The 18,873-nt window shown below is 43.8% G+C and overlaps 2 protein-coding genes across 5 annotated transcripts in view; both read right to left on the bottom strand.

Annotated features, from left to right (window-relative positions):
* Positions 1-5,817: 5,817 nt before the first annotated feature.
* On the bottom strand, positions 5,818-10,053 carry Tcf24 (transcription factor 24). The gene is made up of 2 exons (XM_059255684.1): positions 9,661-10,053; positions 5,818-5,947 (listed from the first exon to the last, which is right to left on the bottom strand). The coding sequence occupies exons 1-2, from the start codon at positions 10,051-10,053 to the stop codon at positions 5,834-5,836; spliced, it is 507 nt and encodes a 168-aa protein (XP_059111667.1). The 3' UTR covers positions 5,818-5,833.
* A 1,090-nt stretch (positions 10,054-11,143) lies between these two features.
* Positions 11,144-18,873, bottom strand: part of Ppp1r42 (protein phosphatase 1 regulatory subunit 42) — a 38,665-nt gene continuing 30,935 nt past the window's right edge. For 2 of the 4 annotated variants that reach the window (XM_059254025.1, XM_059254024.1), the window contains exons 8-9: positions 18,137-18,296; positions 11,144-11,471 (exon numbers count right to left, since the gene is read on the bottom strand). In XM_059254025.1, the coding sequence (XP_059110008.1) occupies positions 11,402-11,471; positions 18,137-18,296 (230 nt within the window). In that variant the 3' untranslated portion in view covers positions 11,144-11,401. Of the gene's footprint in view, positions 11,472-18,136; positions 18,297-18,873 lie in introns of those variants that run through there. The other 2 variants (XM_059254026.1, XM_059254027.1) reach the window with 2 other exon arrangements.

Here is an 18,873-nt window from a genome sequence, read left to right as displayed (position 1 = left end):
TTTCAATCAGAAGTGTTTCTTTATTGTTTTGTTTGTTTGTTTGGTTTTTAATTTTTTTTTGCTTTTGAGACATGGTTTCTCTGTGTAGCTCTGGCTGTCCTGAAACTCACTCTGTAGACCAGGCTGGCCTTGAACTCACAGAGACCACCTGCCTCTGTCTCCCCGAGTGCTGGGGTTAAAGGCATGCACCACTACACCTGGCTCTTTTACAGTTTCTTTTCAGTTAAAAAAACAAAAAAGTATCCATGACAATAAGAAAGTCACTGTTCAAGTTAACACTCGCTCCAGATTGCTATGCTTCGGTTTTGGTTTTGGCTGTTTTAGCATTGTGAAAATGCACAGCCATTCTTTATTACCAAGTGCTGTGGACAGGCAACGCCCCTTTCCTCTCTCCTTGACACTCTCCTCCACAACTGAACTTTTCTACTTCATTCCTTCTGCCGTTTTGAAAACAAGTGTGCACAGATACTCTTCTCTTCTGACTGTGGAACATCCCACACGGCTCCTGTGTTTGATTATGAGGCTCTCAGCAGGAAAAGCTGTTCTAGCAGCTTGTGGACACAGGACTTAGCTGGCTGTTGTGTGTGGGTTTGAAGGTTATAACCCGGCTGCGTCCAGCCTGTGCTTTCTGCTTGTTTCCAGCCTGGATGTGACAAGCTGCCTCGTGTCCCAGCTTCCATGACCAGGCACGAGGTCGGTCAGTCACACGCATTCCCGAACACCACGGTCCAGAAGAAAGGCCTTCTCTCTTGAATTGCTCCTGTCAGACAGTCGGGCACAGAGATGAGAATGTGAACGAACACACACACTTTTTAATGGAGCTTTATTGGTGAACAGTTCGCATACAGCAAACTGTAACGTACATATTTTTATGGTCAGGAAAAATACAATGAAACTAGTTCTCCTGTTAGAAAAAAAAAAACCCTCTAGTTTTCTTTCTAAAATGGCATTTTCTAGCCCTCAAGTTATCATCATAATAAAATTAAATGGGAACGTCCAGTAGGAAAGCTGCATGACGTGAAAGAAATTTAACTGAGGATTTCTTGTGCAGATTAAGGGGTAACACTGTGACCCAAATATATCTGTCCTTGCTGTATGTACTATCTGCTGAGGACATCATGGTGGAGAGCAAATGCTGAGTAACGTCCATCCTCTAGGAAGATTCAAGTTATCCAAAGAGACAAGTGCAAATTTAACAGACGAGTTTTCAAACTTTATCTTACTAATACCCATTATTCTGCATCATGAATTAAAGCAGCCTGCCCTTTTGAACTTCTAGTTGAAAGATTCAACTTCTTCGAGATTTTCTAAACTTCCTAAAGCTATTAGTATATTTAGCAATTCGATAAAGTGTTATGAAATACACTTCTTGGGCATGAAAACATTTATAAGTAGGTAAATGGAAATAAGTTATAACATCAAAGGCAAGGTTCTACTTAATAGGGTGATTTAGAAATAATTCAACCAAAGTCCCATCTTCCCCCCTTTAAATGCTATGAAATTATGGTCAAACTAATAGACTGGCATAATTAGCAAAAAAAATCATTTGATGAATTTTTTGCTACACAATGTCGTGTTTACAGGTCTATTCAAAGTAACTTTAAAGAAAGTTTGACAGTTTCATGTCCGGCCCTACCCTGTCTGGGCTTGTAGACATCTGGCAGGCATGGTGCACGTTATCTAACACCCTCCATCTTCCTTCAAGTAAGGTGGCAGCACCGGCCCCACCAAGTGACACAGGACAAGCAGGCAAGGGTTCTCTGCATGCCCAAGGAGAGGGGCGCCATGACAGGAGGCAGAACACCAACAGTGGGCCAGGAGCACCGTAATAGGAGGAGGAACACCCACAGTGGGCCAGGAGCACCGTGATAGGAGGAGGAACACCCACAGTGGGGCCAGGAGCACCGTGATAGGAGGAAGAACACCCACAGTGGGCCAGGAGCACCGTGACAGGAGGAGGAACACCCACAGTGGGCCAGGAGCACCGTGATAGGAGGAGGAACACCCACAGTGGGCCAGGAGCACCACGATAGGAGGAGGAACACCCACAGTGGGCCAGGAGCACCGTGACAGGAGGAGGAACACCCACAGTGGGCCAGGAGCACCGTGATAGGAGGAGGAACACCCACAGTGGGCCAGGAGCACCGTGATAGGAGGAGGAACACCCACAGTGGGCCAGGAGCACCGTGATAGGAGGAGGAACACCCACAGTGGGCCAGGAGCACCACGATAGGAGGAGGAACACCCACAGTGGGCCAGGAGCACCATGATAGGAGGCTGAGCACCCACAGTGGGCCAGGAGCACCATGATAGGAGGCAGAATACCCACCGTGGGCCAGGAGCACCATGACAGGAGAAGGAACACCCACAGTGTGCCAGGAGCACCATGACAGGAGGAGGAACAACCACAGTGGGCCAGGAGCACCGTAATAGGAGGAGGAACACCCACAGTGGGCCAGGAGCACCGTGATAGGAGGAGGAACACCCACAGTGGGCCAGGAGCACCGTGATAGGAGGAAGAACACCCACAGTGGGCCAGGAGCACCGTGACAGGAGGAGGAACACCCACAGTGGGCCAGGAGCACCACGATAGGAGGAGGAACACCCACAGTGGGCCAGGAGCACCACGATAGGAGGAGGAACACCCACAGTGGGCCAGGAGCACCGTGACAGGAGGAGGAACACCCACAGTGGGCCAGGAGCACCGTGACAGGAGGAGGAACACCCACAGTGGGCCAGGAGCACCATGACAGGAGGCTGAGCACCCACAGTGGGCCAGGAGCACCGTGATAGGAGGAGGAACACCCACAGTGGGCCAGGAGCACCATGACAGGAGGAGGAGCACCCACAGTGGGCCAGGAGCACCGTGACAGGAAGAGGAACACCCACAGTGGGCCAGGAGCACTATGACAGTAGGAGAAATACCCACAGTGGGCCAGGAGCACCATGACAGGAGGCTGAGCACCCACAGTGGGCCAGGAGCACCATAACGGGAGGCGGAGCACCCACAGTAGGCCAGGAGCACCATGATAGGAGGCTGAGCACCCACAGTGGGCCAGGAGCACCATGACGGGAGGCTGAGCACCCACAGTGGGCCAGCTACACCTATTTTCGGCCGCAAAGGGTTAGGATTATGAAGACTGCTGAGGCTTGAGCGGATGTGCCCCACTGCAGACCCCATAGAACACGGTCACACCAGAGACGGGAGCACTGTAAAATGTTAGGCGATAAGAAAAAGGACCAAATGATCCAGTTTGTTCTAAGCCACTTTGTTTTGAAGACAATGACCATGAAGTTATTATTCACTGCAAACAAAAAAAAATTTTAATTCCATTCCTTATGATAAAAACTAGGCTACCGCTCCCTGTACCAATAAAGTAAGAGCAAATGGCCGAGTCCAAACCACATTTCACTTTTTTCCCTTAATGTTAGATGAGTGAGTGAATGTATTCACAAAAATTTAAGTACACAAGCAATTGTGCCACACACTAACGTGTAGAAAGCAGAATGATATGTAGAAAGATTTTATTGGTCACATTCAACGGGAAACAGTCTCACTAAAATAAGTAAAACTTACAAACTATTGGATAAAAAATAACGTGTCCACACATTGAGTCATCTGAACAGCGGCCTGGCTGTTCATGTGATCTTTAACGTCACTGCTGCAGGCTGCAGGAGAACAGCTGAAAATAATTGTTTTTTTTTTACTGTTATTTAAATTCAGCGGAATCCGCTAATGTCTCTTTCCTTGCTTGTGGGAGCCCGTTTTCGGGTTCCTCATGGCTTTACCCAGCAGGTCCGCATAGAGGTTGATTAGGACCACAGGTCTGAGTGCAGGTGTCTGGGATGGTCTGCACTTGGCTGTGCTGGGGGAGGAGGTCTTTTGTTCACCCCTTGGCGTCTCTATAAATACTCTGGAGCAGAGACAGTCGGGGGCCGTTGGAAAAGGTTCCAGGCCCTCTCGAGGCTATCTTGTATTTTCTGTTTATCTCCGCAATATTCTCCGCAATAAATCCTTCTATCTAATATTTCCTGCTGCTCGTACTCAAGAAAACTCTGGGGAACTGTGGGGGTGGTGGGTAAATGCCTCACACTTGCTAATCTTACATTGAGCTCAGCAGCTTTAAAACTGTGCTCTCAAGCAATGAATGAACTCACAGCTGGAAGGGGGCGTCATAGAGAAGAGGTGAGGAGGACATGTCAGCAAAGGAATGAGGGGAATGTCTCATCTCCATTAGATTCCACTCTTGGGATTCAGTATGTTCCCAAAACACCTGTGTGCTCATGGCCATACGGGACTTCTCTGAGATTCTCTAACTTCCTAAAATCCGTGAGCCTATCCAACATCTTAATGTTATACAAATCTAAAATGTAAGTTACACTTCTTAAGTTTTAGAACATTTGTAATGACAAGAAATCAAAACCAATATCATCAAGGGCAGAGCTCTGCTCACTTTCTCACAGGGTGGTTTTATCTTATCACATTTGTTTGTTTTGTGTGTTGTGTATTCTGTACACCGTCACGTAGAGGTCAGAGGACAAGATTCGGGGTCGGTTCTCTCCACTGCGTAGACTGTGGATACTGAACTCATGAAGTCAGGCTTGGTGGCCAGCATCTTGACCTGCTAAGCCAGCCCCAGCTGATTTTCCAACAGTCTCTTGCTGACCTCAGAAATCCCTGGTATAGTCAGCCAGACAGGTGCTCTCTGGGCCCGTGGTAGTGTGTGGTGCAGCTAAAAGAGTCTGCTGGTTCACATGGGGACAGACTCAAGCCTGAGTTTATCTGTGTCCTTAGCCTCTGTCAAGGTACAGACCGCTGGCAGAAATCCCAAATCAGTGCCGAAATGCCACGTCCAGGAAGGCTACAACCGAGCCTGCCTAACTATCCAGGATGGGAAAGGAGATGGGGTAGATATGGTGTTGCCAGGAGAAAGGGTGATGAACCCCACACCCAGTGACACCTGAGCCCCTACTCATATGGACATGTATTACTAGTGCCTTCCACAATTTGGAATGGAAGTCAGATCTTAATATTGACCAACTTCTTGAAAGGTGGTCACATCCTGTTTCATAGAGAAAACCGTTTCTCATATTCCATATACATTTTCTATTTGGAAAAAAGAACTACAGACAGAAGTTACTGCAACAATCTTTGTACACACACACACACACACACACACACACACACACACACACACACATACACACACACACACACACGGAGCCCAGCTGAATAATGATCTTACGACTTCTAACTAAAATGGCCAACTCAAGGCACACACTGGCTTTCACAAAAATTGAATACTAATATAAACACATTTTATTTATTTTTTGAGACAGGGTCTCACTGTGTAGCCCTGGCTGGCCTTGAACTTTCTATATAGAGCAGGCTAGGCTCGAACACACAGAGATCTGCCTGCCTCTGCGTCCTGGAGTGCTGGGATTACAGACACACAACACCACACATAAGGGCTGTATTCACATCAGCTTTTAAGTAATAGACACACTACAGAAAATGTGGAAGGAAATGTGTACATTCTCTAGGTATATACAACTATATGCTTTTATGTGGCTTTCATTTTTCCTAACGGCTTCTCTTTACTATGTAGCAGCGATGTGATGGTTAAATAAGCTATATATATTGTTATATAGGGCTGATTATCCCGTTCCACATTTATTTAGACAGATGCACTTTGACCTTCAACTACAGGTTTCAATGTAAACTTCAGAAACAGTGTTTGTCATGTCCAATGTAATAAATACAGAATTAGCTCACAGTCTTTAAAAACAATAGCCACCGCTTCTAGCAGACCCCCCCCCCCCAGGAGACAGCCTATGGCTGTGAGGCTGTCGGGGTGTTGCTATGATTTGCCTTTTCTCCAGAGACAGGGTGCTTCAGGAACTGACCAGTAGCGCCGATGTACAATCTTGATCGCATGGGCCACTTCTGGAAGAAAAAAAAAAAAAAAAAGAGTGGTAAGTCTCTGTGACATACAACTCAGGTATATAATATCTAAACTTTAAAACACATTAATGTTAGTGAGGTTATTTAGCTGGTAAGGATTATAAGCACAAAGTCTGCGGGACAAGATGAAGACTGTTTAGCAATGTTAGCAATACAAGTGAGGAAGGCTTTGATTATAACTGTTAAAATAAAACACATGCGTGTTTTACAAGAACTACGGGAGTTAAGGAGAATGAATATTGCTGAGATGTAGAAAATCTACCGCTATTTTAATTCCAAGTTAAATCTAAATTAAAATGAAAACCAAAACATTAGTTCTGAAGAAGCAGCGCTCAGGTAAATACAAAGTGGACATTTAAGAAAGGCATGATACAGAAAGGCTTGGGCAGCCTCTGGGCAGCAAGGGCAGCAGCCTCACAAAGCAGCCCATACTCTCTAGTCTGGGTTTTCTGTCTCACAGTAGGTGCCTACAGATGACGATATTGTACTTTATATTTTCTAATATGCCTGAAGAAATGATTGTGAATATTAATAGCACAAATGGGCAATGTCTACAGAGACAGATGCAAGATTATTCTCATTTGAACATCATACAGTACACATACATACTGAAGCACAACATTGTATCTCACAATTATGTAAAACTTTCACATGTCCAGTGGAAAATAAAAATGTTAGTAGATGGGTGTGTGCTGTTATCTGGAAATTCACTTTTCTGTGGCAGCCAACAAAAGTCCCATTTTAATGTCTAGAGGGATGACTAGCAAATACAGCCCTGAACGCTATCTCTCTATTAAGGTATATTTATTTTATTTTCAGCTTGTTTTAAATCATATGTATTATAAGTCCCCAGGTTTGCACACAAAGAAATAAACTTCATTATGGCATCTTAATATGCACATATGTGTCATTATGTTGTTCTCTATTCTAAAGTATATTTGAAATTATGTAGTTTTCTTTAAACTTATAAAAAAATCAAGCAATTAACCAGAACTGAGCCTGAAATCGAAGATCTTTAAAAATGCGTTCTTATTCTAATTAAATGACCCCCAAACAACAAAGCCTCACAGTTTTTAAATTCTTGCTTATCGTTGTTATGGACAGTGATTCCCATGGGGCCTGGCAATTAGCGGAGCCATACGCCCTTTTCTCCCTGAGTTAAAGGTCTGAAGTACACTCCTGTTCTCCTGGAGAATCGTCCCTCTAGGCCCCCAGTGCTGATTGAAACTGCTAATTTTCCAAGTGGATGAAAGTGAGTTTAGGCCACTCTGCAAAAGTCCAGCTCTTTCTCTCTTTTTTGATTTATTTACTTTTATTTTATATGCATTGGTCTTTTGTCTGCAAGCATGTCTGTGTGAGAGTGCATCTTGGAGTTACAGTCTTGAGTTGCTTGTGTGTGCTGGAATTTGAACCCGGGTCCTCTGGAGGAGCAGTCAGTCCCTCAACTGCTGACCCATCTCTCCAGCCCCAGAAGTTTAGCTCTTAAAACTCCCTTCCAGTTTAATGCACAGAACGCAGAGCCTTGTAAACCCTAACCATGAGCTCCACCCTGACTATCTCTTCCTCTGTCACCTGTGGTAGTCTAAAGTCCCCAATCACTTTAACATGCTTATAATATATTGGTAAAAAAGGATTGCTGATTCAAAGCGACAGACTGGAATATTTGTTAAAATAGCTTTAGTAATTGTGTAGTACTTAGTAACACTGTTGTATTACAGGAGAACAGCAATTTTAGAACACTTACTAAGGGCTAGCTACAATGGTTTGTAATGAGGCTTTACTTACCCCGAAAGTAAAAATCAGAATATTTTTATTCCCTTTGTATTAAGAATAGACTCAATATTTAAAAATTTCAACAGTGTCCACAAAACTAAGTATGCAAAATTTCTGTCTTCTGAAACTCCAGGCTTGTGGTTTAGACTGTTTTTCTTAATCAATATAACATTCTTCTTTACAGTCCTATACTACAATTTATATTTTTGTTTTTTTGGATCTATTGTATTCATTTAGGGAAGAGATTAAGTGTTACAGTTGTATTCCCCATCCTAAAGCTGAGATTTCTACACAGTAATAAATCAAATGTTTGATTTTAAAACACTCCAGTCCCTTGTTAACTATCACCAGCCTCATTTTATGAGGTAATCTTTGGCCTTCTATAATTATCTCTAGGTTTAGAAATTTAGATATTATGGACATTGCCTTTCAAAATCAGACCACGAATTAGACTGATTTTTTTTCTTAAAACAGTTATGACTACAAAAACATTTGGCATGTGAGTCAAGTACGATGCCAGCTTGCCCCTTTCTGACACTGATGTCTGCAGCATTTCTCATTCAAGAGAGCCGTGGGTGACACTGAGGTGAATACTTGACTTCATTCTAAATTTTATCAACTACGACGGAGGCGTTTAACTTCCGCTTTTGGTATTTAATCTTACTGTTCAAATAAACTTTCCTGGATTATAAGGCAAATACCAAGTCAAAGAAGTCTATTATGGGATATCTGAATAGCATTAATCTAATGCTACTGTAATACAAAATTCTTAATTGTAATGAGTGACTCTCAGCTATTATGTTATAAAACTCACGGATAAAAAGGGTTCTATCATTATTATAAATAACATTTCATGTTTTCACATTTAACATTTGAATGGCTTTAATTATATCACCACATTGACAGTATTTTCAAAGTAAGTTTTGTTAAAATGCACTCCACAATTTTAAGTATAAATAATATTAGAGGATATGTTTTATTACATTTCAACAAAATGTAATTCCTCATTTTTGTTACTTAATAATTTATTCAATGCTTAGACACTTAAATTCTAATTGTATTTGTGTTCAAATATTTCAGAATAGTGGGACAAAAATGTGAACATTTAAATTTAGCAAACACAGAGATTCTTCATTTTGAAGAGAAAGACAGATCAACGGAAGGTTTCAGAAGAAATCCAGGAAAGGATAACGCAGCGGCTACTGCACCACGGGTGAGAACTCCAGTCAGATGCCACACTCATGACCCCTTCATGGACACGTAAAGAAACCACGCAAAATGGTTGGTTTCTCTTGGCTAATTTGAATACAGACCAATTCACTCAACATACATGCCAATTTAAAATGACAGTTATATGAAACATTACCGAGGTTTTCTAACATTATTGGTAGCTGTCTAGTCCACAATATTTAACTGTGATTGAAATTTTACTTTATGGGGATGCAGAATGGTCTCATTTGTTTTTAACTGATTTTGGCAAGTTTTGTTTTTTTTATCTTTTTTACGATTACTTTAGGGGCAAAGAATTAATTCCACTACTCCACTTAATTCATGAAGCCTTTGTAATAGATCAAGAAAAAAACAATAGAAATGTAATTAACGCATGTTAAAACACTTGACGAACTTAGATGTTTATCAGTCGTTAGTATGTACAACAGCTTTCCCATTTTCACCCTGAAAGAGCGAAAATCTTCAAGGAGCTTGAAATACACGAGCCCAGCTAGGATTAAAAGCCCGAGCTTCTTGATTACAAATTGTTAAGAACGGTCTTGTACTGGCGACCTTGTCACCATCGCCCGCGGGCCCAGGTAGCTTTCTAGAGGTGTTTCTGCCTGACCTAGAGGTGTACTGCCAGCTCCGTGGCATCTGCTCCGGCGGCGACAGGGTGGCTCCCGGGGTCCCAGCCCGAGAGTGTCGCCTACCTTAACTGGGTGCAGGTAGCCGTCGCCTCGCAAGGCGCCCAGACTGGGGTCTCCCGGCGCCTCGGCGTCGTCCTGCAGGCTGCGGGTGAGGTGGGCGATGTAGGTGGTGGCCAGCAGCAGCACGTCCAGCTTGGACAGCTTGGTGTCGGGCGGCACCGACGGCAGTGTGCGCTGCAGCTCCAGGAAGGCGTGCCGCAGCGTCTGCACGCGGCTGCGCTCCCGGGCGGCGTTCGCGGCGGCAGGCCGGCCACCCCCGGAGCGCGCGGCGACCCCGCCGGAGCCTGTCTGGCCGGCCCCGCTCCGTCCCGGGCTCGGGTCGCGGGCGGCGGCGGCGGCGGCCGACGGGGCGGGCTCGGCGCTGCGTGGGCTGCTGGCGGGACGGCCGCGCTCCATAGCGGCTCCGGCTCCGGTTCCCGCGGCGAGCGCTGCAAGGGAGCGGGGCGGCCGTGAGACCCGGCACCCACCGCGGGCTCGCCCTCGAGTCCCCAGTGCTGGGCGGCTGCTGAAGGCGCCCAGGGCTCAGCCTCCCGTCCCCGCGGAGACAGCCCTCCCGCCTGCCCCGGCCCCGGCCTCACCTCGGACTTGCCTCCTCCCTTTCACCCCGCAGCGGCCGTGCCGGGCTCGGCGGCTGAGCAGTGCGAGGCGGTCAGGGCCGTCGAGCAGGTCACTCCATCGCCGTGCAGCCTCTACTGCCGCCTTTTATGCGGGTGCACAAAGCCAGCGAGTGGGAGGCCCGCAAAGGCACGTCGGGCCGCGGTGGGCGCCCACGCGAGCCCTCAGGCTAGGGGCAACGGCGTGGCGGAGCCGCCCCCTCGGCGGACAGACTCATCAATCAAACCGCTCGGGGGCGGGACGGGCACCTGGCCCCGCCCCCTCTGACCCGGAGCCCAGAAGCCCAGCCGCTGCGCCGGATTCGGGCGGGACCCCGCGTTCAGAACAGCTTGATTTTCACCTCGAGGAGCAGAGCTGAGAGTGCGTCCCGGTCCGCTTTTTATTCCACAGAGCAAAAATTCTTGCAGTAGAACGGCTTCCTCAGTACACCGTGACCCAGAGACCCCGCCATCGGCCCCTTCCGGCCCTTGCACCTGCGCGCACAGGCTGGGGCGGGACCAGACCGACCCGGGAGGACCGACGTTGGCGGTAGCCAGCTCTGCAGCCCGTACGTACCGGCCTTTGCGGGGAAGCCGCCCCGGACACGGTCCTCACCGCAGCACACCCCCCCCCCCCCACGATCCAACCGGGGGCTCAGAGTATCAGATATAAACTGTCACAGGGGCACTGCTCGCTTATAGATTCTGCAACATTTCCCAGCAGATTTCTGACTTTCCACATCGAGATTACCAAGCCGTAGATAGTAACTACTTACACCGCGATGAACCAGACGTGTTGAATTTGTTAGTGAGCCAGGGTAATCATTAGGTGATCATGATAAGCTTTATGTTTTCGAAAGTAAGCCCAGATCCTCTTGATTCAAGGACTCGTATGGAATAGGAAACCACATTTTATTTCCTGGTAAATTTTATTTAACAACCAATAAAGTAAATAGATCCCGGAATTCACACACGGAAAGTAAAGTCTCAGATTCTATAAAGAAACAAATCAAACAAGAACTTAAACACCGAGATAACCGAAGTTTACAAACCCTCACAACACGCTGTTTCCTAGTTCTATGAAGAAATCAAACCACGCGGCGCTGAATTTACTCCATTTCCTCATACACATTTTCCTTTACTTTTGGGTTTCAGAGAAGGTGAGGTTCATGGATATCATTTTTTGTTAGCAAGCTTTCAGATTCCTTCAAGGACAGATTCCTGTATTTACAAACAAAAACAACACACCAGTATTTAATTAACTTGATAGGTAGGAAAGAAAAAGGGAAAAAAAGAGAGAGACGAGGGACACAGAACCCAGGACACACTAACCACGGTAAAGGCTCATAGCCAGTCAGGCTTTAAATGAAAGCAGAAACAAAACATTTCCTGCTTTGGGAGATAAACAGAAATAAGGGGTTTGGCGGGCTGTGGCCATGCAGAGATGCCCGAAGCTCCTTAAGTCTGACCTCGCTTGTTGCTCTCCTGCTGCACTGGACAGCAGTGGGAGGAGAGACAGATGTTCACAGACCAGACCACCGAGCCTCTCCTCTTGTGCTACTATAGGCAGACTGAGTCTAAGTCCACACTCCTGAAAGAGACTAGTATTTTCAGTCACTTTAAACGTAGATAATCCTAACACTCCGTTATTATATAACTAGAGTAACAGGTGCCATATGGCACCTTTCATACGCTGAGTACTTTATGGGTATTTTCTCATTTCTCATTTACAAAAACTGAGGATTTTACATTTTACAGTTGGGAGGATAGGGTTCTCTGGGACTGGGCAACTTGTCCAGTGTACCACACCTAGTAAATGACTAAGGTGACAGTCAAACCAAGTAGATTGTCCCTAACATTTATGATCTTTGCCATAATGATTGAGTGTTTACATCTTGCAAGACAGTTTTTGTGTCTATTATTAAGATGCATACTTTTGATTGGCACGTTATTAGCAGTTCAAATATATGTTCATAGTGTATCTTTCTTTGAAGTTTTAGTTGTCTAGTTTTCAGAAAGTATGACCTTAGAATGCTGTAGATTTTATTCATTGAAGTGTAGTGTAGTCTCAGAATTATTTTTAAGTCTTTTAAACATGACAAGTTGTAATGTTAAGATTGTTTTTATAATAAAAGCTAAAAATCAAATATCACATAGCAGAAACTAAAATGTTTAAACACTTTATACTATACATATATTTTGTATCTATTAAATAATTAACTGGTTTCAACTATTTCCCTCACTGTTTAAATTAAGGAATAACTTTTAACCTGATGCGGTGGTTTAATCCCAGCACCCGGGAGGCAGGCAGGCAGATCTGAGTTTGAGACCAGCCTGACAGAGTTTCTCTTGAGTATAGATTTTCATTTCACTTAGGAAAATTTCTTGGACTGTATATTTAACATTATAATGCATCAAACTATTGTGCTAAGGGCTCCTGATTTTGCATTCCCATTTTTAGTGTGTGAGTTCTAGCAGCTTTGTAGCTAATCAGTATTTGGAGACTCCCCCGCGCCCCCCCCCAGCTGAGGATTGAACCCATTCTAATATACTAACTTTGTGTGTGTGAGGCAGGGTGTGTGTGTGTGCACATCTGAGCAGGTGTGTATCCATTCTAATATACTATGTGTGCGAGGCAGGGTGTGTGTGTTGGTGTCTTTGTCAGTCGCTCTCCACTTTTTTTATTTTTTTGAGACAAGGTTCTTCACTGAACCCGGACCTCATCAATTTGGCTAGGCTGGCTAACCAGTGCGCTTCCAGGATCCACCCATCTCCACCCACCAATGCCAGAGTGCTGGTTACAGGCCTGTGCTGCTGCGCCCTTTCTGTGGGCGCTGGAGACGTGAACTCAGGTCCTGTTGTTTGTGCAATAAGGACTTTACTGACTGAGTTGTCTCTCCACTTGCTCTGATGGGTTATCCTTAAAGACAAAGGCTGGGCCAGTACGTGCTTAAATCAAATGATTTTCCAGCCTAGCGCTCTGGCTTGCCAGATGCTCTCACTCCATAAGTCCATGTACACTTGCCCACACCGCTCTCACCCTGAGTGGCTGCAAGGTGCCTTGAGCTGCACAGGGATGTTCTTGTCCATTCATCTTGGTCACTTCCTCACGGGCTTGCCTTTCTGTACCTTCCTGGACCTGGGACAATCCTTAGCAGAGTCGCTGAGAGCTTGGCTATTTGAGTCAGAATATTCTTTTATTAAGAGTTCTAGTCTTTAAAAATTGTTTGAGTAATAAAAATTTAGATTTCAAAATATAAGCCTTTTAAAATGCAAAGTAAGAGTTGGGTTAAGTCAGGCTTCTGTAGCTTGTTCACAGAGCAAGCTATTGACAGCATTGAAGCCAGAATTCCCCAACACTAGCTTAGTCCCTTAAATGGAAAAATCTTTATGTCATTTCCACCATTGCTCTTGGGGGTGTGTAGACTACTCTTGAGAGAATTCTTTGAGAACTGCAAATCAAAATGGTAACAATCTATCTACATTACTAATACACATAATGTTTACTTGGCATATGAAATTAAATATACTGAAGGAAAGATTAGCAAAGCAAAATGAAAGGCATTTGACTTTGCAATGTTTGTTTATATAAGAGCATCCTAGAGTTTTAGGCCTAAAAATATTACTTCAGTTCTTAAAATTCTTTTTGAAGCATGTAGATCTGTTGTTACAACTGTTTAAACATATCCTTACCAATAGTGAAAGCCAGGTATCTTAACTATTAGAATCTACTTTTAATTCAAAGAAACCTCTTCCCACTGCTTAGCAAATACCTTAACTAAGTATTTTGTAAATAGTTAACCAAAACAGAGGGGGCATATCCCTGTGAATTACAGGTCCCAGGGATTCGTATTCCTTAAAGATATCTGAGACCCAGCATAGCCCAATCCATTAAAAAGGTATTTTGCATTAGCAAAAATATGTGGGTCTATGGTTATCAGCATTGCTTGCACTTTAGAGGAGTTAAGTAACTGTTTGTCTTCTTTATGGTATAGTGCTGTACAGTGTTCTTGGTGGATCTTGGGGCAACATGCATGGATTTAATGTCTATTTTTAAATCACGAAGGTTCAAGCACCCCCTAGCATATTTGAAAAGAGAGGAAACATCTGTCACAAGTATTTACTGTGACAAATACAGAGGAAAGCAATAATGTGTACCGCTCTTGCTTATTTAATCCCATACATTATTTTTAATTGAACAGTGAAGGCATTTGTTCAGAATCAGCCTTTAAATAAAAAATAGTTTAGACCTAATCTTTAATTAAAGTGTACTTTGATAGTCTCAAGTTCAGTTTGAGGGTCACAAACAACGTCAATAAGTCTGACTTTTTTCTCCCTGCAGGGAAAGCAGGCTTGTGTAAATATACACGTGAGGACTGCATGCATTTATGAGAGTCAGGGAAAACATTCCCCTGTCTTCAGACACATGTTGCTTCGCAGCACTCCGCTTTGCACACAGGCACAACTCCCAGTGTGTAGAGCCCTCAAGGAGTGCGCAACAGATTGTTGTTTTTGGAACACGTACTGTTTTCTACCTCTCTGCAGGCTCCTCACCTTGAATGTTAATATAGCTTGTAAAAATATATTATGGGTGCCAGCTCATTCTCACCTTTAAAATAGTTAAGGTAAAGAGTTGTTTTAATAGATTTTCTTGAAACTGAAAATCTGATCTTTGTGTTTGTGTTCAGATGGGTTTGTTGTGTGTGTGTGTGTGTATGTGTTGTGTGTGTGTGCATGCATGCTTGTACTAGGTAAACACATCATGCTAGGCAAATATGTTCTACCATTGAGCCAATACTCCAGGCCAAATTATTGTTTTTTTGTGGGGGGGAGATGTTTTTACAAAAAAATTTTTTTTCCTTTCTTCCCTTTTTAACGATTTTTTTATTTTCTGTGTATTGGTGTTTTGCCTACATGCATGTCTGTGCAAGGGTGTTGGATCTCCTGGAACTAGTGTCACAGAGAGTTGTACGCTGCCATGTGGGTGCTGAGAATTGAACCTGGACCCTTTGGAAGGAGATAATGCTCAGCCGCTGAGCCATCTCTCCAGGCCAAATTATTAAAACTTCATTTTCAGTACTTTACCAGTCTCCCAACTTTAATCTCACTGTCCTTTAGAGTTTTTTGGTTTTTTTTTTTTTAGATTAATTTACTAAAGGTTGCATGGCTGCATTCCCAGATGAAGGTGCTAGGCCGTATGTCTGCCTTCTGCCTTGTATGTGTGGTATATCTCAATTAAAAATGGAAATTACATACATTAATCATGATACAGAAGCAAAAATGGAAACTAGTTCATGTGAGCAAGTAAAAAGATTCCCTCTCCAAATTACTAACATGTTAGCAACAGGCATACCTAAAAAAAGACTTTTGTGAAGCACTGAGGAAGTTTCATAATATATTTGGTCACCTTTTATTAAAGAGAGACATAACTCATATTACCATCTAATCAGACTTAAATCTTCTGAGTCACCAAAACAATATTTGGCATGCTTTCACAGAAAAGGTTACCTGAGGAAATAATAAACATTTAAAAGGGAACATTTGCATGACATTTTTTTCCCACAGGCTAAAACTGGAAAACTCAGTTGAGCATGCTCAGTTTCACACAGCGGCAGAGGCTGCCAAGGGCCCTCTGTTCTGCTGCTGGTTAGGGCAGTTTATCTTGGCAGCAGAGAGGGGGTTTTAACTAATGCCTTTAGCCCTGAGGTCCTAGTTAGGATGAGAGGAGAATGGCCACTGCTGTTTCATTGGCATACTCCTGATGATTTGGACTTTGCACATGGATACAGAGCAGGTGTTGTGTGCCACAGCTCACTACAGATCCATTTACTATGTGTAATGTATAAAATTCACCAACGTTGTTTCTTGAGGCTTGTGTATACTATCCTTAATTGTTTAATCCACCTTGTGACATACCAACTGTGAGATATTTGTACATTGTGTGAAGATATTTTGTTGTGATTTGTTTAATAAAGAGCTGAACTTCCAATAGCTAGACAGGAGGTATAGATGGGATTTATGGGCAGAGAGAGGAAGTAGGAGATGAATCGAGGTGCACAGGATGGGCATCAGGCGAAAGCAGGATGGGCAGTACAGAGAGATGAGGGATCGAGCCATGCAATGAACGTAGATTAAAAATATTGGGTTAATTTAAGTTATAAGAACTAGTTAGGAACAAACCTAAGCTAAGGCTGACCTTTCATAATTAATAAAATCAGTCTCTATGTCATTATTTGAGAGCTGGCTGGCGGGACAGAAAAAGACTCCTTACAACCAACGGTACTTATGGAAGCCATTGGCAAAGAAACGAAATCTCAAAACTGAGCTGTGGAGTTTGCATGGGTGTTGTCTGTCTTTAAGAGACTATCAGGGTGCTGTGGGCACGGCTCTGGTTTGGGAGGTTGTATGTGAACAGCAAAGCATGTTCTCACACAGTCCCCACGTTACTGTGGACGAAGAGGAGGCAGAACTAGGCCTCCTTTAGCAGTCTCTCTCCATCAAGCATTTTCAGGCTTACAGACCTGCACCTAAGTCTGCACCGAAGCAGTCCTGAGCTGCTCCATGCGGGGGAGGGGAGAACAGGGAGGGCGCCAGCACTATTCCTGGGCCTTCTTCTGGTGGGCTTGCCCACTGGCCCTTCAGCAGGCAGTTCTGGGAAGAGGAATACAATTCCAAAGTAGGTCCACTGGCTTTGATTACTTTCTCAATGAAATACGTGTTGCCCTTCATTATAGTGTAGTGAACACTGCTGCATGATTGGGGGATCAACAGAGCAATCATTGGATTGGTTACAAATCCAAAGGAAGGGCTGGGCCGTAACTCAACGGTAGAACACACCACTGAGGCCCTAGGTTCGATCCCAGTACTGCTCAAGAGGGGAGGGACACTGAAAATAAATGGGGAAAAGGGTGAAATAAAACGTATAGAATGTGTTAGCATATATCTGGCTAATGATGTCCACAGCCCTGCCAACATTATACAGCAATGTGGCAGATCTGGTCCCCCAGATGACTTGCAAAATACTTATGATTAGGATTATCTAATTTGAATTTTTTTTTTTTAAGACAGAATCTCTTTGGCTCAGGCTGGCCTTGAACTTGTGCAGCTGATGACAACCTTGAACATCTTATCAACCTCCAGAATTCTAGGACTGTAGTCATGCCTTATCATAGCCTGATTTTTGTTTGAATTTTTATGTTGTGTTGTTTAATGTATGGGAAGCATATATTTTAGAGTAAATGAGGTTATTTCCCAGAATGATGTAACTTTGCATAGAAACAATGTCATCTTTTTTTTTTTTTTTTTTTAACCAAAACAACTGTTTCTTATTAGGAGGTTCCTAACAGATTTATATAGAACTAAACTGAGACTAGAATCAAAGTTTAGAATGGAGACTCAACCTTTTTCTTCATAAACCTCTTTAGAGTGAATGAAACTTCTAATGTCTTCAGAGAGCGCAGGGTCAGAGCTGACTTGGAGCAGAGGAGAGTATTCTACCTACTCCTTTGGGCTCCTCCTTCTACGTCCTCTCTCACACCTCTCCCTGGCACAGCCCCCCCCCCCAGCCCCAGCTCCCATCCAATGGAGCCCATCATCACCTGGGGCCTCACCTACCTTCCAGATGACCCTCCCCCCCCATCAGACATCTTTATCCACATCTTCAGGGACTTTCCTGCCCCTACCTTTACCTCACTGAGTGTACCCCGAGTTTCCCAGAGCTGTCCCCCCCCTCTGCAGTTCCGACTGTTTGAGATAGCCAACACTGAAGTTGCGGCTGAGAACAGATGTTAGGAGGACCCCTCTGCATCTGTGTGGACGCTAAGGGCATCTCCCCCCCCCCCCCCCCCGAAAAGGGAAAAGCCATACAAACATTTGGAAGAACCTACCCCATGTCTTCAGTGATTTTAGTTTTATCTTCTTGGGGACATTCTGAAGATGGATTTCCATTTACAAAGTATCTCTGTACATCAGAGAAAAAGACTACTTTTGGATTACCCACCTGTGGGTAATAAACAGGAACTATGTGATGTATTGTTTCAAAGTTACCTGTAGCATACAAAGAATTAAAAGCATCCTGCTTTGAAACTAATTACTAAATTATCAAATGACATATATTAGTATCTTAAGTTATATGTTATGGAATGGAATTAAACAAAGACAAATAAACCATCAATAAAATCAATAATAGTTAACATGCAAAAGAAAATATCACAGACTTTTATACAGAAACACCACATAGGAAAATTCCAGTTAATTCTTATAGAGAAAATGGACAGGCTAGCATCAATATAAACATTAACTGACTTAAATTTTGCTTTTCTAAATTTATTTTCAAAGTAATTTTTATGGCGTGGATCAGTCACGTTGTTGGGATTTATTCATACTTTTACTTCAGCTATTATCATTCTGTATCACATACAGTTTCCAGTGTGATGTCCCTTCTAGTGGGGAAAGCCTTGTTTACTGCTAAAGCTGACTGCTTCAATAGCCCAGTGTCCAATGTGCTTAACCATTTGTCCTGAGTGTTAGAAGTAAACTCAGGGTCTCATTCTAAGCTGCCTTAAAAAATATTTATTAAATCAATATATTAGGGCTGGAGCGATGGCTCAGAGGCTAAGAGCAC

The sequence above is a fragment of the Peromyscus eremicus genome, chromosome 2, assembly GCF_949786415.1.
Source record: "Peromyscus eremicus chromosome 2, PerEre_H2_v1, whole genome shotgun sequence".
Lineage (NCBI taxonomy): Eukaryota > Metazoa > Chordata > Mammalia > Rodentia > Cricetidae > Peromyscus > Peromyscus eremicus.
This window is presented reverse-complemented; position numbering and strand designations above follow the sequence as displayed.